The sequence below is a fragment of the Lycorma delicatula genome, chromosome 10 (assembly GCF_047948215.1).
Source record: "Lycorma delicatula isolate Av1 chromosome 10, ASM4794821v1, whole genome shotgun sequence".
Taxonomy (NCBI): domain Eukaryota; kingdom Metazoa; phylum Arthropoda; class Insecta; order Hemiptera; family Fulgoridae; genus Lycorma; species Lycorma delicatula.
In genome coordinates, this window is record NC_134464.1 from 64,476,062 (window position 1) to 64,502,195 (window position 26,134).

General features: G+C 27.1%; 2 protein-coding genes across 5 annotated transcripts in view; both read right to left on the reverse strand.

Annotated features, from left to right (window-relative positions):
• The window catches only part of angel (protein), a 66,168-nt gene extending 59,225 nt beyond the window's left edge, over positions 1–6,943 (reverse strand). The window contains exon 1 of one of the 2 annotated variants that reach the window (XM_075376611.1): positions 6,664–6,943. In XM_075376611.1, the coding sequence (XP_075232726.1) occupies positions 6,664–6,725 (62 nt within the window). In that variant the 5' untranslated portion in view covers positions 6,726–6,943. The remainder of the gene's footprint in view (positions 1–6,663) is intronic. The other variant, XM_075376612.1, reaches the window with a different exon arrangement.
• Positions 6,944–19,730: 12,787 nt separating this feature from the next.
• The window catches only part of mbt (serine/threonine-protein kinase PAK mbt), a 62,368-nt gene continuing 55,964 nt past the window's right edge, over positions 19,731–26,134 (reverse strand). For 2 of the 3 annotated variants that reach the window (XM_075376965.1, XM_075376968.1), the window contains exons 11-12: positions 24,895–25,029; positions 19,731–20,528 (exon numbers count right to left, since the gene is read on the reverse strand). The gene's annotated coding sequence lies outside the window, so the exon portion shown is untranslated. The remainder of the gene's footprint in view (positions 20,529–24,894; positions 25,030–26,134) is intronic. The other variant, XM_075376967.1, reaches the window with a different exon arrangement.

A 26,134-nucleotide genomic window follows, 5' to 3' on the forward strand; every position in this document is an offset into this window, starting at 1 on the left:
GGCACTGCACTGTAAATAAAAACCCTGGAAAGGCCCATTGGCAGACACATACTACGTTAACAGTACAAGAACCGATGACAATAATACAAACAGGTTTATAGAATTTCATTATATATCTACTGAGCATTTAGCCAGGAACTACAGAACATCACCAGGGAGGAAGGGTTGTTGCTTTATTCACAATGGAGCCACAAAATTAACCGCACCTAAATGATGCTTCAAAGGCCTTCACCAGGCAATGTACAACCATCCCACATGCAAATCTTCGGAGATTGTTTTATTTTTGCTCAGGATGAGCAGCAACACCATTACTGGGCAATGATTTTGCATTGGCTGATAAAAATATGTAACAAAACAAAATACTTTTACTCCAAATACTAGATAGCAATAGAAAAACAGATCATGTTTTCTTAAGAAAACCCCTCACAATTGTTTGGTATATGGAAGTAAACCTAAATATAATGGTTCCATATGATTTTCATTAAAAAGTAATTTTTCAAATATATTATGACAAATAAATTGTAAATTTATTTTATTTTTTAGTGGACTTATACTGACTCATCAGCAAATACTAGAAAATTGTCTTTATTTGAGACTAATAACTGTTTTAAACTGCTGAGTAAATTACCAAAGGAAAATTTGCTTTTTAAATATTTTTTTGGATCACAACCCACTCACAGATTTGGAAAAGTAATCAGAATTTATTAAGGAAAAAACATAAAATATACTGACTGTGTTATCAATTTAAACAGGTTATTTAGAGGCATCAAATATGATAGTAAGCAAATCTATACTAAACTAGTTAGTTACTGGAGAATACAAATTTCCACTACCAATTTTTAAATAATAATATATTATATGCATCATATCAGAAATGTGAAAGTATGGTACTTTATGGATAAAAAAAATTCCCCAGCAATCATCTGGATGCATAAAGGGAAAATGTGGTAAAACTTGATCAGAACAGCGACATCACAAAACTCACAATCAATTATAAAATAAAAAATGCATGTGATTAAAGTCTATATTGACTATTTAAAATATAAATGCATGAAATGATATAAAGGTAAATGAAGATATTAAGTATAAAAAAATAACATAATAAAAAATCAGAATTCAGAACCAGTTATCGAAAATTATTTAAAGTGCAATAAAAAGATAATGTGGTTAAACACTATCTTTTTATTGTACTTTAAATAAATTAGATTTTAAATGATTCAGTAATCTATTAAATGGGAATAGAAGCTTACTTGTAAGCTGAAGTATTGTTCTGGGTTATATGAAAATAGTTTTGTTAATTGATTTGGCAGAGATAAACATAGTTATTTTGAGAATAAGTGACTTTTCTTTTTATCTAAGATTGCATATTCATAAATATATCACTTGCAGAGTTAAATTTTTTAATTTCTAAATATTAGACTACATGATTCATATTTATGGATACCAATGATCTAACTATGAATTTTTGTTTCTTGAAAACTTGTTCTGACTTTTTGAAGGAGCCTTAAAAGTTGATATACTTCAGATGGGAATATACAAAAGCATACTAAACATTTAATAATAATGACAATCTTAATGTTTTATTAAGATGCTTCAAGCAAAACAAAATGGTTTGGTTTTGCTGTAAATGAAATCATTCTGAGAGAGTTTATCATCAAATAAACAGCCAGAAATGTTTGCTTTATGAGCAACAGAAATACTATTATTAACATCAAAGAGAATTCTATGCAAACAAGTCAGCAATGTTACATCTACTGGAAATGTACAACAAATAATTTTATCAGTTTTAAAGTTAGATGGTTACAATCTATCGTTAACAATTTTTAGAATGCTAGCATAGAATCTTTAGAATTTGAATTATATTCAAATATAGATGTAGTTGGGCCATTTATGGATTTGGTAACAATGAAGAGTTCATAATTTTGAGGCAGATCATTAATAAGGAATTAAGGGACTGAGGACAATTCCCTATGGGACTCAGCATTTTACATCTTTAAATGAGGCTCTACATTTTACAAGTAAAATTCTATGAAAATATGAAATTTAACTACTTGTTTGTAGTGAGGTATAACACTAACCAATTGTAAGAAACTCTTCTGGTACCATAGCTACTAAGTGTTTTACCAGTAAAGAATTGAAACTACATCTTATTTAGTTAGCTTATAGAGTTCAGTAGACAAAACTGCACGTATGAGTGTTAAGGCGGTCGACTCACAAGCATCTCCTGTAAATCGTGATGCATATAAAAAAAACTAAGCGACATTAAAATTCAGTAACCATGCGTATTATATTTTAAATTTAAATAAATTAAATCGTTTTATCTGAATTTTTTAAGAAATATGAAATTGTCGATTGCCCACTAACAGTAATATTTTACTAGTATCTTATATTAAATTTCTATGTTAATAAACAAATAATAAATTAAATTCAGTTTTCATCTTCTGATTGTGAGAAATCCATAGTGCTGTCAGTATTAAGTGATACAACAGGAGGCCCAATTTTGTTTTCTATTATATTATCCAATTCCCAATCATTTGGTTCAATAGTATCCAAATGTACATTTAAATAGTAATATTTCTGTTACATGTTTATATAAAGTTTTTTCATTCCTGCTCGCCTGTTTTATCAATGGCTTTTAAGCATAAATTTTTAACACCAGATATTTTAAAAGCAGTATTTTCTGGCGCTACGTAACTTTCCCAAATTAACTCAATTGGGTTGAGTACACAATGATAGGGAAGTAATTAAAAGCATGGTTTTGCCATTGAATCTTGTTAAATCATCAACTTTATACACAATAAAATTGCTTTTAAGAGGTGAAACCCTTTGCAATAATTTGACCTCAAGTTCATCTCTTCAAAAATCACTCCTTTTGAACTAAGCCATATTTTATATCATTCTTTTTCTAAGACATGGCTGGAATTCTTTCCTTTTTACATAAATAAGGGGCATTGTCTAAGACAATTAAATTATCTTCAAGAGGAGGTAACACATCACCAAACCATTTCTCAATAAATAAAATTCATGTACTTTTTTTTACGAATCGCATTTTTATCAAGATCATCAACTTTTCTTCAACTGATCAGCAGAGTTTTGTGTTTTTTAGGAAACCGTAATTCATTAGTAGATTCATACTTGCAAATCACATTTTACACTGAAGCAGCCCAACTTCCTCTTATGTTAGCAGTTTATTAACAAAATTGAACCCAATGCTGTTGGATTACTCTGTAATTCAGTTTTGTAAGCATTTAAAAGGATGAGTTTTTCCACATGACTTAAGGGTTTTTCCATGGCCTTTTTTTCAGAGGAGGTATTAGTAATCATGGACTATTAGCAGTTGCATTTGTACTTGACATGGTGTCAAAATAACGGTATAACCAAGTCATACAGACACAAATCTAGGAATAAACTATACTCATGTTCCAGTAAACTTAAAAAATTGCATTATATTAACTTTAAATAACATTAGAGTTTATAAATAAGTAACAGAAAGACAAAAATTGAACATGAAAACAAAACAGTGATCATATGAAAAGCTCAAGGGTTTTAGTATAACTGATATGACATAACATTATATAAACTTTTGATTATATTGACTACTGTAAGGCAAATATATATGACTATATGAGTAAAGATTATATATGTTGACTATATATGTCACCATATTTACATGTCATATATGACATATGTAAGATATATATATATATATATATATATATATATATCTTTTAAAAGATTGATTAAAATTATAGTGTTGTATATTGATATGGCTGTTGGCACTGATCTAAGGTACATGACTCAGCAGAAACATGAAATCGCTCACACAAAGGCAACGTTTATTTATTCTTCACTCTATAAGCTATCTGAATACAGTACAGACTGAATTCTTTACAGAGATTGCAAAAAAAAATTAAATATGACTTTTTTGTTATCAATGCTACTTAATATACTTTCTATAAACTGTGGAATGGCTGTATCAGGAGATAATTATTTTCTAAACCCATGTTGAAAGTTTGTAATATGCATTTCAAGAAACTTTACTTTTCATGATTTTTTCAAATACTTTACAAAATACAGACAATAATAAAATTATTTTAAACTTTCATAATAAAGTGCTTAATTTTTTTGGTTTACATGTAACTTTAGCATAAATTCCTTTTTAGTTTCTAAGTTATCAACAAATTATATTTTTTAAATTTCATGAAGATTCCTTTGCATTTTACAATTTCAATAAAATTCTTTTTTTTTTATAATTTAGCATTTTATAATTTCTTTAATAAACCATTTGTTTTATTTTTATGTTTAAACTGTTATTTATTTCTGACAATAAGATTCTGGGATATCTAAACTAATCCTATTAGCATTCTTTTATAAGAATAAAATAAAAGCATCACTGTCTCATTGCATGTTTTCATTAATAAATGATGCTACTGTAATTTAAGTTATGATCTGAAAGAATGTAAACTGCACAAAAGGACTGAAACCTATTATTAGGTAAATTTGTAAAAATATTGCCAATAATACAAGTGGCCAAAGTACTGGTAATTCTAGATGGCCAGAAGATATAAATATTTAGTCCTTCTTACTCAAATTCAAAAGTTCATTCATAAGACTAGCGCTGTCTAGAAACTTAACATTAAAATTTTAACTCACTTAATGACAATGAATTTATTAGAAATTGTAAAAACGTTTCTGATATTTTATTTGAAAGATTTTAAAAGAACCATCTATAAATTACCATGATGTTAGATTTGGACATTGATAGGCACAGAATTCATAATATATTTTTCTGGAAATATACTTTTGCAAACAGCTTTCATTGGCTTCTGTTGAAGATCATGTCAATGTCTTCAATTTGAAAGTTATTAACCTCTAATGATTAATTAATAATACATTACTTCATTGATTAGAATACAGATCTTGCTTTCTAAATTTAAATATATGTAAAACATGTAAAAGAGTAAATGTATGCTATCATGATGAAGTGAAGTACTTCATCATCAATATGAAATGAGTTTACCATTTCACGACTTTAGCAAGTTGTTTTTTAAAAGCAAATTTTCTAATGACAAACACATTTATATTCTGTAACATTACTTTTAATAAATCAGAAATGAAGATAAACTATTAACATTTTTAATAATAAACTGAACCAAATTTATATTTAATGAACTTTTCTACCTGTCTCGGAGTATATTTAAACTCTTGTAATCTTTCTTGGAAAACTTCAAACTTTTTAAATTAAGTATCAAATATGGTTGCAAGGGTGACTGAAAGTACCCTGATGCAAATAAAATGACTATACAGTATAAATTTGTATCGATCTATTGTAAAAAAAAACAGTATATAACTTATAGGAATCTTAAGTAAAATAAAAATGGCAGCTACACAATTTGAGATTTTTTTTAAGATTGATTAGCACTGAATCAAATGATTCGATTCTAATTATAATGATAGATTCTACTTAATTATATACAAAAGTCATTAGAAAAAATATTCAGGATCAAGACCATCCAATAAACCATAATTAACAAACTGATAATAAAATAATGAAACCTTAAGAATTTTTTCAGTCATAGCACAAGCTTTACATTACACTGCTGTAGATGAACCTGATATATGCATATCCTACAGGTACATGAAAAACCATAGTAGAAAGCTATAGAGAAACAAAAGTCTCTAAGCTATTATTTTCTTTATAAATACTAATTAAACATTCTGAATATGGCAGATTCAATTAATGCAAATTTGCTGCCAAGGGAAATAATATTAATAAAACATTGGGTACTGTTATTGTAATAATTATAGTTGAATGAAAATAGCTCAAAAACATTAATTTATTCTAAGATTTTCGTTTTGAGTGAAACTAACCATTTTGTGTTAGCAACATAAATAAAATAAATACAGCATAAAAGTTTAGTCCTATAATATTAAGCAAAATTTGATTAAAATCAACCTAATGGTTCATCATTTTGTGATCTAACTGTCTAAAATTCAACATCTACTGAAATTCTGAATAAGGCAAATTTTTAATATTTACAGTATGAGGAAATAGGCTAAACTGAAATATGCAAAGAATAACTAACTATTCCTTTAACTGTATTCCTATTCACTGAAGTCTTATTTAAAAGCCAGTTAATTGCATACACTTATCTATGTATTACTCTAGTTTCACCCATTTCGTCCAAGCAAATCTGCAATTTTAAAAATGCTTGACACACTATTCTACTATATAAAATAAGAAACCATATGTACAATATATGGTATCTTATAATATATAATCAATTATATTATATAATATAATTAACTGCTTAAGAGATTTTTTATTTAACGCTTCTATTCACTCTTATTACGCAATTATTTAAATATTAAAAATTAACGGGTTCTCGGTCACGAAATGGTCAATGAATTTCGTAAAATCTTCAACGAATTTAATAATATCGTTAATCCAATGTTTATTTTGTAGATACGAACGAAAACATACACAACGTAATAAAGCATGGTTCGACCTGTCTAGCACGATGCAGTACTTCTAACTGGATTCTATTACCCTACATAATAAACTCCACATAAAACTAAAAGAATTTCAACAGAAATTTAAATTAGTTTGATATGATTGATAACTTAACCTGAGGAACAAACATAACCATTCGCGATACTTACAAGAAAAAGGTCATTGATGACAATAATAAAGTTTTTTCGCATTTGTTAAACACTATTATCATATTCTACAACATTTGCCACTTTTAAACTAAACCTACATAGTTCATACTAATTAAATCCACAGACAATAAATGTTTATCAACTTTTTTTTTAATACCAGTTCATAACCTATGTAACCACTACGTAGAAACCAAAAACAGACACATATTCTATAATCAGCTGATCGTGATATTCTGTATCGTTATTAGGCATTTTACGTTGAGCAGCGACGCTATGAACGAAATTATTACGAACGTATTAATTACACAGCGGAAACAAACGAAAATTTATCGTTGTTTGAAGTATATACATTTGAACAAATAGATAAATGTTCCACGTTATGATGTGTAAATTAGTAATATAAAATGTCTAGATAAGAAATCAAACTAATTCTAATAGAGTAATTGTACTACAAGAATGTGTAGAACCATTTTAGTGCCCCGAGAGTAGTCGTCTCGGATCAGGCATGGCATCTTCATACGCCACAAGATTGCCATTTCAGCAAATCCTCTGAAGCAATACCTAACGGTGGTCCCACAGGCCACAAAAAAGAAGAGTACAATTTTTGTTGAGTCAAGACTTATGCTCCAGTTATGTACATGCTGTATTTATAATTAGTGCATTAACCACGGAATATCTCAGTTTTTGGGGTTATTTCGTTACAAACACATACTCTTAGAAGAGCTGTTAACCTTCGGTTATAATCGCAAATTTAAAATTCATATTATAACCAACAACGTATATTTATATTTTTTAAATCGTCGCTTGGCGGGTAAATTGTTCATTTTAGCTGAAACACATAATTTATTTGCTTAAAAATAATTTAAGAAAATTACAAATATTCTATTTAAAACAACACCTTACTAAGAACGTATTCGGCCATCCTCTAGCTATTAATTAATCAGGCAAAATAAAAATACGTAAACAACAAAAAAAAATATTTTTTATCATCTTTCTTCCTGAAGAAATAATGGAATTTCATTCATTTGTTATAAAAGAAAATTAAAATTGTTCATTACATACTGATGTTATATTTACATTTTTAATCTGCAAATAACAAAAACAAATAGTTTTACCATTAAAAACAGATTTCAAAATATCTTAAGAATAAAGTTAAAATAATAATGTTTTTATGTCATTTTTAATACCTCTGTGATATTGTTCTCTCTGTAGTATAAAAATATATTCACTATTGATAACAAATATTTCAAATGAACAATTTTACAAAAGATATGTTGTAACATGTTCAAGAGATGGTTTTGATAATTTATTTTTCAGCATATCCTAATAAGGAATATTAAATTTAACTGAAAGTTCCTGTTGTAGCTTGAATGTTTGCACATCCCTGTTGTTTTATCTCATAAAAAATCCCAAAAATTGATGAGATAAAATGTATTTCCTGTTAATGTAAGTATAATGTATTTTAATAATTAGGCTTGCAATAAAAATTAATTTTTATACCAGAAACAAAAGTTTACCTTTTACTTATTAACAAACATTATTTTATTCTTTTACAAGGAAGAAAATGAAATTGGTTCAAAATCTGACAATCTTATGCTTATTTTTTCTTGGAATATCAATTACAATGAAAAAATCTCTTCTGTAATGTATTTATTTTAATGAATGAGGTGTCACTGTGTTTAAAATAAAGTACTTAAGATTATACCACATAAAACATAAGTTTACTGAAATAATAGTAACCAAAGATTCAAAAATTTAAATTTTAAGTATTTTGAAAATATCAAAACATGATATTGAAGTTGTGTTACTCTGTACATATTTAAAGACCCAGTTGGAAATCTTCTGTATGGCTCATATGACAGAAAAAGGAGCTTCTGAGCACAGTCAACATTCTATATGGCCCATTCACCAAAATTTTAGATCAATGTTATATGGTATATGAAATTTATTTACAGGATACAATCACATCAACAAATTTTTGTTTGTATTATAATAAAAAAATTACTTCCATAAGAGTGGCCTCCCTTTACAAGATACATATGGGCAATACATATAAAGATTGGCAATAATACTATGTCATCAGGTGGTTGTAAAAGTTAATCAGCTGCTTCCATTTACTGAACAAAGTGCAAGGTATGTTAGAAGTTGATGTTATTCTAATGAGTTCAGTTTGAGATTTGATTTATGCAGTGTTAAGTTAAAATTATAAACAAGCAAGCATTCAGTTGAACAAAGACTAGCAGCAAGTGTTTGAATGTATGAGCATTCAACACTAATGAAAGCTATGAAAACATAACAGAAAGATTAGTTCAGCATTTTGGTAAGGAAGCTCCATCAATAGTAACACTGAAAACGGGAGAAAAAAGCCTTTTCCATCAGGGTAGTTCAAGATTTGAAAAGATCTTAACATCTTTCCAGTAGATTGAGTAGCTCTGATATTGTTGAAAATTCTGTTTACAATCCCTAAGTCAACCAGGAAAAGGTCTTCAAAGAAAAATATTCCCCTGTTCAACACTTCAGAAAATAATTAAAAAAGATCTTAGGTGCAAACCTTTTAAGCCTGCACAGCTTTTAAGCTTTCTGATTGGCACAAGGGTTTAAGTAAAACTTGTTGCAAAGTTTTTCCTAATGTTCAATCATGGAAACCAGATTTCTTCTCTAATTGGTTGTCTATCGAGTAGTATAGGTTGAAATGTCCGTTTTTTTATGTAAAGAAAATTCTCACTTTTGTGAAGAAATCACAGACTACCACCATACACAATGATATCTGAAACGCATCTAATAGGACTATATTTTTTGAAGGAAGTGTTTACACATTCTAAACCTTAACATGTTTGAAAATTATTTTATTTCTCAGCTTCGATTGACTGGTATGGAATTAACTACCATTTTACAAGCCAGAGCTCCACCTCGTTTTAGTCAGTTGGTATAATTTTAAACTTTTAAATGAACATTTTGAATAGCTGTGGATTGATAAGTAGGGCTTCAAAATTCAATTGCCACTTAGAAGTCCAAACTTAATAAACTGTTACAACTCCTTTTGGGGTACAATCACAGAAAAAAATATCTCATTGTGAATAAGGAATGTTGAGCTGAAAACTGTTGTCATAAATGTTTTAATATCTTTCTTTGATCCTTCAACAAGAAGACAATGTCTAACGTACTAGGCAAGTGATAAAACTGAGTGTCAACAATGGAGGAGGCACATACAGATACAATTCAAAATAGGTTTTACATGTAAAGGGACTTTTTGGCCACTCTGTACATTATAATTCCAGAAAAATATTCAACTGTACTAAACACTCAGCCAAATTCTACTTGAGGTAAATATTAATGATAAAATTTGTAAACTGCATATTATAATATATAATAATTAGAAACAATAATACATAAATAAAACATTAAAACTTTAATACAAGACTTATACACAATTTTAAAAATAATATAACAGGCAATACAAAGTGTATACATACAAATCATAAATATTTATATGTATATATATTTATAATATAATTGTTCTTAAATATTAATATAATACAATACACACTAAAACAAAAAATTAAAGCTAAATATTTAATGTACTACACAAATAAAATATTAAAAAATATGTATCATTTTTTCTATTTTAAGAATGATACTTTTTCTGATTAATAATAATTAAATATCTTTACACATGTATGTAACTTTATTTTATTTCTTCTGTAAATTACATAAATTAATTATTTAATAAAGTTTTAGGCACATTATATAATAAGTTATAAATATAATAACAGGGTGTTTTTTTTTTCCATTCTATTTGCATTATATGAACAGTACTAATATATAAAATATTCTACAAATTTCAATTTTATTTATAAAAATATTATTTCTTTATTACAAATATTACATTTAACTATTGAAAATTGATATTTTTAAGAAAAATTAAATCAATGTATACAGAACACCAGAAATAGTAAGAATATAAAAATCAATAGATTTTCTGGATAATTTCATTTCATAATCCCACCAGTTGTTCATATTCAGAAAGAGGAACAGTGATAATCCATTCATCATAATATTACATAGAATACAACCTGTTGATCCAGATTTTGTTAATTTGATTCTTTAAAAATTAAAACAAATGACATTTCATAGAATCGACTTTGACCACGAACTCATACTAAGAAATCAGGATTCATATTACTAAGTCCTAATGATTATTATTAGAGATTATATAATTTATTTTTATTTGTAAAATACAAAAATCAAAGCTCCAGTTCTTTTTTGTAACTACGATATACTACACAAAGGTGTTTTGGTTCTTTAATTAAGTAAATGCTAATGTTTATACTGGATGTCATATACAAAATGTTTGATTATTTTTCTAATATAGTTTGTTAATTTGTAAAACTTTAACAACTATAAATATCACTGAATGATGAAACAGATGAAAAACTTATAATTTAGTAATAATATTTTTCAATATATTAATTTACAAATAAATGAACTACAAATATAGTTACTTAAAAATGACACTTTTCAAAATTATTCTACTTTCCAATAATCACAGTTAATATGTTCTTCAAAACATCACAAAAAGGAAAATAAGAATTAAAAATATTTGTATAACTGAAATAATATAATAAATAATAAGTGTATAATAATAATAATAAGTATGCCACATAAAGATTAAACAATATACAGGTTTGCTATTCTTAATGAATAGCAAACCTGTAAGTATCAAATATAAAAATGCAAATTTTTTATTTATTATGAACATACATTTACTTATTATTTTTTATTTATAAAAATGCACATTTTTTATTTAATATTAAATGTCATGAAACAAAATGTAGTAAACCAGCGAAAAATTTACTACTACCAAATTAATATTGAAGACAGTTAAACATAAAGTAATCTCTTGATATGTTAAAATAACAATAAAAGCAAACTTGTTTACAAAATCATATTAACAATTCCTGGAAGATGTGAATTAAGTATCATAACTGTAACAGTTATAACCTGATACGAATCAAGTCATTCCAAAAAATGACAAAATCAAGCATCTACTATTATTATTACCTTCTTCAATAAGCTGATTATACTGTTGTATATCATCATGTCAAATGCCAAGCCTATGAGGCTTGGCATTTGACAATTATTACTACTGAGGTGTAATAATTCAGCCCTATAAGTGACAACTTTACTCTGTTCATCTAAGGGACTGGTGAATCAAAACTTAAGGAAACTCTTCTCAGAGAAAACATCTCTGACTGACTCTTCTTGTATTTCAGGTGCTTTACACAAGTTACAACCATAAAAAGACCTAGACAGAGCAGAGCAACAAATTAATGTAGCTCTTGTATTATGAAACAAAACATTAAGTACACTCAGCACGAAAAATTAGTAAAAAATATGCAAGACAATTAACATAGATTACAAGCTGTAGGCAAGTAATATGTAAAATATGAGTATTATTCAATTTCAGCTGTGTTTGCCTCAAAAAGTCAAATGTTGAAAGATATGACATTAAAGTATTTTTTTTTTTTTTTACATGTAAATTTAAATTCTTTGATATTCTAATATTAGAAGAATGTGATTATATATAATGCTGTTTGTTAGTAAGGTTTCTACGTTGTTGAAAAGTTTTAACTGCATTGTCTACTATAAACAAGAAATTTCTGTAGTGAAGATCTGTTTAAATTAAAACTCTCCATAACAATATTCATTAAACCTCTGCTTGCTATGAACAGTAAGGTATGATTAAGTTATGCCACTGGAATTTTTTTTTTAATCTGTAATTAATAAAAGTATAAATTAGATTATTTACTTTTCTGCATTTTCTTAAATGGTAAATAAATTTATAAGAAAGGTCATATATATCATCCCAAAGCCAAGGAGGAAGAGAAGAATATGGTTTAATGATATTTGTGAACAAGCAATTACGGATAGCAGAAGTAAAAGGTTGGTTTGGCTACAGAGTGTCAATGATGAGGACCGCCTTCAAAGCTATCAAGAGGAAAGGAAAAAAGCAAGAATAATAAGAGAACAAAAATGTATTTACCTCACGAATGTTATGGATGTGGCCGAGGAACATGCTAGACATCACCTTAAGCATTGTTATTGAAATTGAAAACACAAAAAAATTAATTATAAACACATTCTCAAAATCTGAAATTGTGACAGGGTGATGGAATTTCACCTATGATTTTTAACTTAGTATTGGAAAAGGTTTTAAGGGAATTTTGTTTGACAGTCATAGTTTCAGTTATACAGATTATGCTTATTTTATTGTCTAAGGTTGATTAAAATGTCTCTCTTGAGTTCAATGGCATATAATTTATTAAAATACAGATAAATGGCTGCATTCTTTTAGGATTTGAAAAAGTTATAACAAAATTAGTGCGACAAGGAAAACATTAGTGTGACTAAAAATATGTTTTTTGAATACCTTTATTTATTGTCTAAAATGGTTTTGCCAATTTAAAATAACAGATTAATAAACCTACTATGCAATTTATAAGGATAAATTATATAATAACAGTAAGTGATGGGATTTACTGTAAGTTCAACAAATGGTATTTATATACTAAATAATGGGTATCAGACCCATAATGGGTTCAATGGGTATTATATGCCAATCAAAGGAATAAAAGATTCTCTAAATGCTGGTGGTGTTGAATGCCGAACATCTGAACAGGGTATATCTTTTGTTCATTGACTTATAGTTTCATAACATTCATGTAATTATTAATAAGTACTATATAGTACAAATGGTTTGTAATTTACAACAGTGTTATAACCTTGAGTCACCAGCCATCTAGTACAGCACCACAGAATTTCTATTTTAAGTTTCTATTATTCCAGTAACTATAATAATAGTTTTAGTTTTCTATTTAGTCATGGTTGAATATGGTTTTATATAATATTGTTCAGAGAATAATCAAAATTTAAGTTATGTAATTGTGCTGTACCACTATTTTATAATATCAGAGTATTGTATACTGTCATGGCAAGAAAATACAAATAAAATATTAAATATTTTTGTTAAAATGTATCCTAAATGGAGAATAAATATAACATGACTTATTTTTGTAATATAAATAACACAAAAACTGCAAGAAAAATTAGCTTGAAATTTCTATGATAAATAAATGTTAATGTTTAACATAATTCAAGAAACGGAACTAAACATAAAAAATTTCATAAAAAATTGAATATGATTTTTTTTAAATAAATTCAATGCAATGATAAAACAATAACATAGGTTATTATTTAAATAATACAATGGAAGTTTTATTTACATAGGTATGAAGAGGTTGATAATCTTCTATAATTGTATAATGGCTACTATATATTACAGGAGAGTTAGTATATGATTGTACAAACATTCAATTTTTAACACATTTATTAGTTACTATTACTATTGGTAGTCTTTTTTAGGGTGTGTACATTTTTAATTTTACACATATGTTAAGGCCTGCAGGATTTTTGAACAGCATTCTATTTCAAATTGGATGACATAAAAAAATTTTTGAATGTTTTTTATAAAAAAGAAATAACTATAATGGAATAATTTCTTTCCAAAAAAGTTAATGTGTTTCAGTATTGCATCATTCAATCATGTTGACAGAACCAGCTGTTCAATCTGATTGGCAAATATGTAAAGAGTTTGCTACATAAATATTAACATAAACAATGTTCAAAGAATTATTTACAATTTAAATCTAAATGATCATTTTCACTGTTAAACAATAATAATCAGTAAGGTTTACATTTTTTCTTGTGTAAATGGTTTTTTAAGAATCTTTTTATCTTCAAAATTAGTTTTAATTTTCAGCAATGCATTCAGTATTCTGAAATTCAAGTCTTAACAATTCAATGTATCACAAAAATCAAACAGTTCAGTATCACAAAAATGCAAATCTCAAGTACTTTTAATATTAAATGGAAGATCAGCAATAATTTCCAATAAAAACACAAAAAATAATGCTAATTTAATTACACTAAAATTTATTTAAAAAAAATATAAATAAATAAAAATAACTTTATAACAAATCAATAATTATTAATTACTTTCACTAACATTATTGCTTAATAAAAAAAAAGAAAAAACAATTTACAAAAAACTTTATAAAATCATTTTTATAAACAGTTTACAAAAATGATAGAATGTTACAAAAATACAGTTACTAATAGACAAAAAAATTAATAATAGATAAAAAAATCTAATAGATAAAAAAGAAAATTATCACTTAAAAATAATACATGTTTTTTTTTTGGAATGTAAAATAAGTTAACAAAAATATCCAACTGATATAAATTGATTGATATCTTCAAAACATAATTTTAAAAAAATCAGTTTCCTTACAGCAGAGTTGTTACTTAACATAATATATAAAATTAGCAATACCATGGTCAAATTTTTCCAATTTTTCTAATATTTCATTCGTCAATGTTACCATAATTACACAATGTTACCATATCATTCATAAATGTTATCTTGTTGCCATAAATAATGAACAATAGTTTAATTTTGTAGATACAGTGACAAATTTCGAAATTCTACTCTAAATTTATCACGCTGTATAATTTTGTCTTTTTCTTTTTTATTAGTTCAATAAAATGAGATAAATTTAACATTCAATTTCTTTAAAAAGAAGAGAAACCCCTACTTTTTGTAGTTTATGTTTGATAAATTTCAGATGGTAAACATTACGTGGTTAAAATGAACTACCCCAATTTACCTCGATGGACGTTCAATTTCTTTTTAATACCCATTCTTTTGTTTTCTTAATTCCTTCATACCTATTAACAGTTCTGAGAATGCAGATCTAATCCAAGAAGGTATTCATGCTAAGGATGTTAAGACTTAAGAATCAATGGATCCTTGGTTTTAGACTAAGTCAAGGACCAGCTCAGTTTCCTACAGATTAGCGCTGGGTCTTTCAGTAATCAATAACATGGACATATCATGGTATTTCATTCATGTTTGTTAAATTCTAATAGAGATGCCACAGAAGAAATAATAAGATATAAAAGTGGAAGACAACTTTTAGAAAACTGGAAAAGCTACACCGAAGATTAATGTAAAAGAAAGCAGACTTATTAAGTCTAGAGGAACTGCAACGGTTGAAAATTGTAATTACAATTTATTTATTATTTTTTTTAATACAAAGAAAATATAATTCTAACCTAATACAGGAAGAAGCTATTCTTCATGTGTCTTTATTAATGGATCACTGTAAGTCTCCGCATAAATTAAACTTAATAAAATAAATAAAACTACTAAGAAAGTTTCATAATACAATTGTTCTGACCCAATGACAAATTGTTCTGGACAATTTTGAAATTTACTATTTGGCTTGTTCTGTTATCTACTGGTTATGGTTAAATTTACAATTGAAACAAGCATATCAATTTACAATCTTGATGATGACAACCACAACCTAAAAAATATTTTATAAATTTAGTTATTCATCTTTGAACAGATTTACATTCAAGTGGAAAAAATATAAAAATCAAAGTATTGTACAATTTAGTACAATGCACACAATTTAGTTTGCATCATGATAGAAAAAAATGTTATCACTAATTTTCATTAAGAATGGATAAGCTGTTCAGGATTTACACCGAACAAATACAGAGAGAATTAACAGATTTGTTTTTATTAATGAATATCTACAAATAAAACTGCTCAGTAATATTAATATACGGCTGATAAGATATTATCTTCTAGAGAGAGAAAATTACATTTTTATAATGTAATTTCATTTTATTATTCTTTTACACATCTAACAACTTCTGTATGAATCATCCTGAAGGAAAAATTAGTCACAGGTTAAAACATAAATATGAAAACAGATAAATGTTTATCAATTTAAATGTTCATATCTAAACTGACAGTTATAAACAAGCTGTACTATAAAATCTCAGAATGAGTTTGAATGCTATTCCTCATGACACATAGCAATTAGAGACTGAGAAAAAATAGCAAAGGAAAAATAATTTTAATAACAAATCTGGACTTTTTTTCTAGAAAATGTTAACAATGTAATTATTTTTTGGAAATATTCCAGAATAAAATGTTAACAATGTAATTATTTTTTGGAAATATTCCAGAATAAAATGAAAACAAAAATATCACAACAAAATTTTTTAATTGGATTGTAAAAAAATGTTAATGAGTTACCTATACTATATTAAAAATTAAAACAATATTTAACTAACATATACTTAAAATTAACTCAATTAACTCAATAAATATGTATAAAACAAAAAGTACACCATTCATATTAACATTTTACACAAAATAAAAAAAAATAATCTAAAATATAATACAAGTAATTCATATATATATATATATATATATATATATATATATATATATATATATATATATTAATATTTTAAAGCTATATACAAAATTTATATAAACTGTGAATATGTTAAGTATAATAACATGAAAATATTCAACATAATGGAATGTAAACAAAATAAATTAAAAAAATATCATATAACAGTAATATATTAATTATTTATTTAAATTAATTCATATACTACATACATTAAAAAAATAAAACAACAGATGCCTGAGATGTATCTATGTATTTAAATGTGTTTATGAATGTAACTACGATTAGACTTTAAAAAGATATAACAACTGGGCTGATGTGTTTTTTTAGAAATTTTATGAAAATTATAATACAACAGTACAAACTTATTAAGAATAACACAACTGTCCAAATTAACAGACAACTTTTTTTTTGAAAATTCATTACTAAGCTAAGGGAAGCTTTACTAAAATAAAGGTTTCAAATAATATTTAAGCCTTTAAAATCATGGTTCTGCAGTACGACAGCTTCTAAAGTAAATAATAAAATGGATAAGAGAAAAACAAATTTAAAAAAATGAATACATACAAAAAAAATGGAAAAATCTTTCTAATTGATAGCTTATTACTGATCACCTGATAAAGAGTAGTAACAATTCAGTTTTTCATGCAGAAAATTCTGAATCCAAATTTCAGCTGGCTTGACTTTTTCATTTGCTTTAAAATTCATCTTAGTTGATATTTTTTTTTGGAATGAGTTATTGGAACCATTATTTAATAGAAGGATTTAATAAATTACTTTCCACTAAGACAAATGAAAGCAATTTTTTTTTTTAAATCACATTCATAGAAACAAAAGGATCTAACTACTATTCTCAATAGTTTATTCCACAATATTTTAATATATTTTCTATCATTGTCCTAAAAAAACTGGTGACAATATACAAAAGTAAGATATCAACACTATAAATTATTAGTATCTTTTAAAAACATTTAATAAACAACTTTCATAAATGATTAACATAACTATTATGAAGAGGGATTGCATCGTAACTACTAAAAACAAAAATTATAACATTACAAAAAAACAAACTATAAATAAATAAATAAACATGAAATTAGGTTGTTGTTTAGTACCATACCTAACAACATAATACCTAAACTGATAAGACGCAAATCATTTCTGAAGATGGCAGATTTTCAACTTATCCCTATGCAAGATTTACTAGTAATTTGAGGATTAAGTGTCAATCTCCATGGTAAAGTGGTAGCGTCTCAGCTTTTCATTCATAGATCCCAAGTTCAAATCTTGGTCATTTTTCATACGCTAAAAAAAAGTCATGAAAAAAGATAGAAATCTGTTTTAACATCAATATTAAAGTTTTTTTTACTACTGTTTGAATTGAGTTTAAGACTTTGTTGAAGCAAAATGCAAATAATAAAAAATACAGAAAAATTAAAAATACTTAATTTGAAATTATTCTGAAATGAACAAATTTTAAAATAAAATCAAAAATTAGATTATAAGAAAAAAAAAGCTAATTGTAGATTCTCATAGATTCTGGATTAATTAATTTTACACCAGAAGGAAGTAGGATTTAGGATGAAATTCAGATAACCAATGAAAAAACATTTTCAAGTGCATCAAACTACTAAAAACTCAAAGGATAAAATCAATTACCTCTTTAATTACTCAAGTAACTACACCGTCATCAATTTTTTCCCACTGAGATGAGAGGTCAATTTTTTCTGATGTGAATAATTGTCAAGTCAACAGGGATTCAAATTTTCCAGAAGAAAATGGCAAAGAATGGTGAGCTTTCTATTATATTTTTATACAACAATTTGTCCATTAAAGACAGCTTGAAAAAAAATACCAAGTCGATAAATACAAATTTACAATCCACGTAAATATAAGCCTCCACCAAATACAGACTAGCATAATTATGTATAATTCAAGAGAATGATCGTAAGAGAAAGTTAACGGATTTTTATTTATATTTTCTGTTAAGAATCACAAATTCTATGCAGGTGCCTTTACCAAGAGAGTTGCAGGACAGCTATCAAGGAACTTCGAATACTCACAGTAGTATTATACACCAGCAATGTTATACTACGCATCAAATAAACAAAGTTTGAGATACCCATACCACAACACACACAACTCATCAAACTTTATGTGCTGCCATCACACCGCCTGACCCATACCACAACACACACAACTCATCAAACTTTGTGTGCTGCCATCACACCACCTGACCCTCTACTCCAGAAAGCTGATGTACAAAATAGTACTATATTTCAACAACCTGCTAGCTGACTTGAAGAAGGTGCCACTGAAGATATAAGAAGCTTCACTGATGGTTAAAGCAGAAACTCTTCTACACAGAGAGGGAGAATTGTAGAAGTGGCTTTTGAATCTTTTATATGTATTTATAGTTGTACAATTATAACTGTATATCTTTGAAGCCATTTCTGTACGTTATGTTTATAAAAAAAAAGAATCTTGAAATTATGTAATAAAATTATAACAATAAGACAGCGAGAAAGATTTTTTTTTAACTATTCACAAATATTTTTTTATAGGTGGAGAACAAAGGTTAATCAATTTATAAAATATACATACATACATATCTGCTAATTTGGACAATACTGGCCCCATAAATTTGAATAAATAAGGTTGTACTGCATATAAATTACGTATATAAAAATAATTAGGCTATTACATGTACTTCATAAATAAATTACAATAATTAAATATATATAAAATATTATTATAGTATAATTATATAATATATAGTGGAATGTTTCAAGTTAATATATTTCATTACTAACATGTATATAACAAGTTACATATATATATATATATATATTAGGGATGGGGATGACTCTATTGTCATATAATATTTGGTTTTTAAAAGTCAATTTTATTTGTGGTTTATATAAACATACCAATGTCGTGGAAAAATATTACTACTAATCACAATCATTACATTTAATATACTGGAAAATCATCAATGCTTTGAAAAGGTTATGCCTTTACAACTTATAACTGCAATTCCTTGACTCAATTCTAATTTTATTAATCGAATACCAATTTTTTATAAATAAAGAGAAATTATCAAAGGATGTTATTTGATTGATGGTGTATTAGTTACAGAAATGTGCTCGTCTGATGAGACGAGGGTACAAAAAGAATAGCTTTAAAAAATAGCTTCATTAAATTTCTATAGTGTTGGAGTAGTAGTAGGGAATTCTAAGTATACAAGGTTGGCAAAGATTAAAATATTATGGCTTTTCATTTTTCTTATGTACTGCTTACTGAGGTAAGGAGATGATTATTGGAAACATTTCTTGGTCGCTTTTCAAACTTTTGTTGTAATAAATTTCCCTTTGTAACACTCTTAATAGAGCTCCTGTTTGATTAATATCAGTTTTTTGAGTAAAATAATTATCTTCTTTTTTCTTCTCTGCCTTCAATGATTAAGTACCTTTTACTTGAAAGTACTTGAAAGAAGATTTAGCCAGGAATTCTTTATGTAAAAAAGTGACCCTGGACATAAAATAAATAAAAAAAAATTTATAATATTAAAAAGAGTTAACATCTTTTACTTATCACAATAAAAAAGTATTTATTATTTTTATAAAATAATACTCTTAAATATGATTCTAGATGGAGCATACATAGCATATTATTTTGCATCACAATTCAGGCGGTAGGTGTTTTAGTACATTTATATTACTGTTAAATATCTATACAATCGATTTATAATGAATGCTAAAATATATGTCTACACAAAACATAGAGCTTGGAATGTAATTTGGTTTTTACAGTAAGAAAAATTCAGCTACAGAAATGTAGAGGCAAATTTATGATACTTTTGAGCCAAATTTTATGAGTAACATAAACTGACACAATATATTTTGAATAGTCTGATTAAGATGACATAATTTTCTGGTATTATAAAGGATTTCCTTAAGCTTTAAATTACTGTCAGCCTAGATGAATATAGTAAAACTAACAATAGAAAGACACGGAATGACATCCAGGAGGAATGTTTTTGCACAATAATGTTTGATCTAGCAAAATATATAGGATGGTTCCAAGAGTTAAACAAATTTTATTGGCAAATTTTTATTTTCTCGGCCCTCACCCAGAAACAAGTGATTTTTCTGCACCCTAAAAAATGGATTCCTTACATTGTACAGGTGCTATAATTTACACCTATCTTCAAATCAAAGAATACTTTTATAATAAATAAATAAAAACTAACCTTTATTTTAAAACAAAATAGAAATACATAAAAATAACTCGATACTATAAATAAGGAATATTATTTTACATTATCATTATTGTACAAAAATGTGTAAATAATAATGAAGTTAACAAACAAAATCACTGGGAAAAAATAAAATTAAGTCTTATTATCAAAGCCTATAACAAAATGGTAACTTTGAGATTGCCCATGATACAAAACAATCTTAAATTTTTAACAATTAAGCATTGAAGCGAAAAAATAAAGTTTAACAAAAAATCAATTAGCAATTCTGCTTTTAATACCAAACAGGAAAACAACAATAAAAAATTGAGAAAATTTTCTTCTGTAAAACAATATTATTCAGAAAATTTTTTAAATAAAAAAAAACCTTACCCAAAAATTCAATAGAAAGTTTAAACAAATTTAACATACAATTCTATTAATTCAAAAAACTATAATCATTAAAAATAAAGACAAATTTGTTGCTAATTATTTTACTATAACAGAAATTTTCAGTTATTTTAAAGAATAGGAGAGCAAGCATATTTTATAAATAATTTTTGATAATGTGATTTAAATAAGTTGGTATCTGAGATAGTCTAACCGGCATTACAAATAAGGATAATAGTATTTAAAATAATAATTTTAATTGGAAAAAAAATGTATATATATATATATATATATATATATATATATATTAATATTCTAACATATTTAAGTAAAGAGAATCAAGAAAGAAGGCAATGAAAATTAAAGAATCAATTAAAAATGTATAAGTTTTAGAAATTTGAAATCAAGGTTAGTTTTGTGATAAACCAATTTTAATGTGTTGATTATAAACAAATATCATATTATATCCTAAATCTTCTACACTACATCCAAAAGAAAAACATTTCTACAACATTCCTCCTCATTTAAGATTTAATAGTTTGCATTTATTGCTATCACTTAAATCAACAAGAATTAGCTTTAAAAACTAAAGCAGGGTTTAATAATAACCACATTAAAAAACGATTCAACTGCCAAATTGTAAATTGTAATGCACATATTCTATATGCTTTTATAACATTAAGAAATAAAACTCTAAAAATGTTTAAATACATTTTTTTTAAAAATAATTTATATATATATCACTGTTAACATATTGTATAAGATGGACGAGTATAATTCATCTGACCATCTTTGCTTAGTTGAATAGCAGACGAATATATGTCCTTGTGTTTAAAATTCTTTATCTTTTGTTAGGACGACTCCAGTTCATGTTTTGTTAATCTACAATGTTCAGTGTTTCGTACTGAATTCATACGTCAAGCTGTTTTCACTACCTATTAGATAATATTTTTACTGTGTTTTAAGTGTGATGATATTTGTAAGGCACTGCGTAGTTGATATTTGTGAAGCAAGTTTGTTTATTTGATGGTCGTTGATTTATTTTCCAGGTTTATGCTATTGCCATAATTATTTTTGTTATTATTGTTTAAAAATTAGTAAAATGAGTGATATTTATGACCTTAAATTAGTGAAATTGGGGCACAATATCTTGGATAATAACGATGGTGATAATAATGATTCTGACAAAGAAATTGTGTTTACTGAACATGAATAAATTAGTGAATCATATTTTGAGAGTGGTTCTAATGGGGAACTAGATGATGATAGTAGGGATCCAATGTACAAAGATCCGGTACATTCTTCGGATGATGATTATTATGACCACCAATATTCAAAAATAAAAAAAGTTGTTTCTGTAAATGAACTTTCAGTAATTGGTATTGTTTCTAATGATTCTATTTCTAGGCCTACTAATTCTACTGTTACTCCTTTTAATTTTTCTTCTGCAATTCCTAACACTACTGCTGACAATTCTATTTGTATCGAATTAGATTTAAGTCTGCCTTCAACTTTATCAGCTCCTGTTATTGGGAATGTTACACCTAATATTACTGACACTTATGTTGACTACGATTTTCATAAACTGCTATCAAAGAGAAAAAAAATTTTACAAAAAAAACTCAAACCTTAAAATACAGATATAGCCTCCATTTCACCAAATAGGCATAAAATTACAAATCTCTCATCAACAGCTTTTCCTTCTATAAGTCTTTTCGTACAATTCCGATTACTTATACTGTCTGTACCTACTGCAGTGCCTACTCCTACTGGAACTACATCTGATAAAAGGAAAAGGAAGAAAAGAATACCAATGAAGAAGAGGAAGAAAATGAATGTTGAATTAGGTTGGACTTCTGATAATAACCCCACAATTTCCAGTGTTCTGAGAAAGTTGTGGAGTTATTGTACCTGTCGATAAAACATCAACACCATTTAATGTATTTTCTATATTTTTCCCTGAAAACTTTGTAAAACATATAAAAACAGAAACAAATTAGTATGCCAAGTCGATTATTGATAAATTACAAAGATCCAACCAATTAAAAAAAAATAGTGTTTGGGCCAGATGGACTACAGTCAAACTAGATGAAATTTATCTTTTTCTTCCTATCATCATTTCTATGTGCTTGGCCAGAAAGCCAAAGTTATTAGATTAATGGGCCACAGAACTTTTTATAAATACTCCATTTTCACCTTCTATTATGTCACATGATGATTTTATGGCCATATTACCAAATTTTCATATTAGCAACAACACAACTTTTGTTCCAAGAGGACAACCAAACCATGACCCTTTGCACAAACTCAGACCTTTTCTTGAACATCTAATTGCTAAATTTCTTGAATGTTTTTCACCTTTTCAAAACATAACTGTTGATGAGGGCACATATGGGGTTTTACAGGAAGAGTAATTTTCCAAGTATATTTAAAAGACAAGCCAGAAAAATATGGCATCAAACTCTTTCTGTTGTATGATTCTGCATTTGGTTATGTTCTTCGAATTAAAGTTTACTCCGGTAAAGGTTGCCAAGATAATTCTGCCCTTCCCCTTTTTCAAAGGTTATTAGGCTCTTACCTTAATAAAGGGCACACTGTTTATATGGACAGGTTTAATAGCTCCCCTACACTGTTTGTTTTTTTGCGGGAAAATGGGACAATGGTTGTTAGAACTTGTATCTCAAATAGAAAACAGTTGCCATGGGAAAATGAAATTATATTTTTCCTTATATTTGTAATGTAGACCTATTACAAACAATTGTAAATAAAAACAAATAAGTATGGGAGGAAATGGCAAGCTAATAGTACTCCAAACAATATTTTATATAAATGGCAGGACATCACAAGTCAGTGATCTGAAAGGATTATTAATTTCGAATATGGGCCAACATCCCTTACCTGATATAAAGACTATTTTTCTCTGAAGTGAGTCAGCAGAATTCTCTGTTTTTCACCGATGTATTTGGTAGAGACAAATATTTTTTACTGTTCTGAAATCTTCATTTTAGCAGTCAGGAAGGTCGAGATTCAAAAATAAAACCGATAATTGATTACATCAAACAGCGATGTCAATTATTCTATAAACCTAACTCTTATTTTTCCGTGGATGATAGCACTATTTTGTTTAAAGGAAGAGTTACCTTCAGAATTTACAATCCTAATAAACCCATGAAATTTGGTATGAAAAGTTATGTGGTATCTGATAGTTTGAACGGCTATAATTACAATTTCCAACCTTATTACAGTAAACAAGAAGACACTAATGCTAACCAAGAGTTGCTGAAAACCACCAAGGTAGTGACTAATCTTTGCGATTCCTTGATTATAGATGAGGCCAATCCCCCATGTGGCCACCATATATTTGTAGATCGGTATTATAATAGTCCACAGCTTGCAAACAAACTCCTGAAAAAAAAAAGTTCACAGGTACTGCAATGCTGAATAGGGTTGGACTACCAGCTTGATTATGTAAAAGATAGCTTCAAATTAAAAATTTGATGTTTTTGCCAATCTTTTCATATGCGTGATGAATGGCCTGTAGAGTGGGGTGCTATGACATGGGCATCCCACTCATATCATCTTCATCATGCACATGAAAAAATTAGCAAAAACATCACATTTTTAATTTGAAGCTATGACTTTCACATAAATTTACATATCACCATCAAAGCTTTTGTCAAATCCAATCTGAGATACCATCATAAAATTATTTTCTACTATTTACTGCATTAATATAAGACTGGTTTTTAAAAAGTTTTTTTATGTATTTTTTATTTTCTACTTTTTAGTCTTCATAAGTTCATACTTTACAGCTGCATTAGCGCACAGGTTTGAGTGATCTTTTGAAGTTTTCATGCCTCCAATTTCCAAGCTTTAAAGGTTCTTAAAATATCTGTAAATACTCATATAACTTAGACTGGAACAAGAGGAGAAAACATGTTTTTTGCATTTGATTCTTGGCATAATGATAGATATGCACTGAGCAATTTGTTTTTGGCTTCAGCACATCCTACTTGCATACATAGACTATGTCTGATGAATCATCAGATATAAATATCGAATGTAATGATTGTGTGAAGTATGAATTTTTGCCTCAGCCGTAGAAAAAATACCTCTGTTCAGTTTAATCAATTAAAACAACAATATCACATACATAGATAATTCCTGAGGCTTCCATTGGCTGCTCTGTCAGCAGTACCTCCATCTTCTCCAAGGTACTTGGTTTGTCTACCACCTTACTCAATGTGGCCTGAGGGAACAGAGATTCCATCTGTTTCTCTCCCTCAGTAGACACAACTTGCTTTCTTGCTAATTTTGGGTCTCTCTTTGCCTCCATCTTAAAAAGCATGTCAGCACTGCATTCTACATCAAAAAATGCTTCTTTTGGGACTAAAAAAAACAGGGGATAGAGAAAGTTGACATTTGTTTTTCAATGATAAATAAAAAAACTAGGTTAAGGGCTGTAGGATGTTTTTTGGGGATAAGGATCAAACCCCAATTTTTCGAAAAA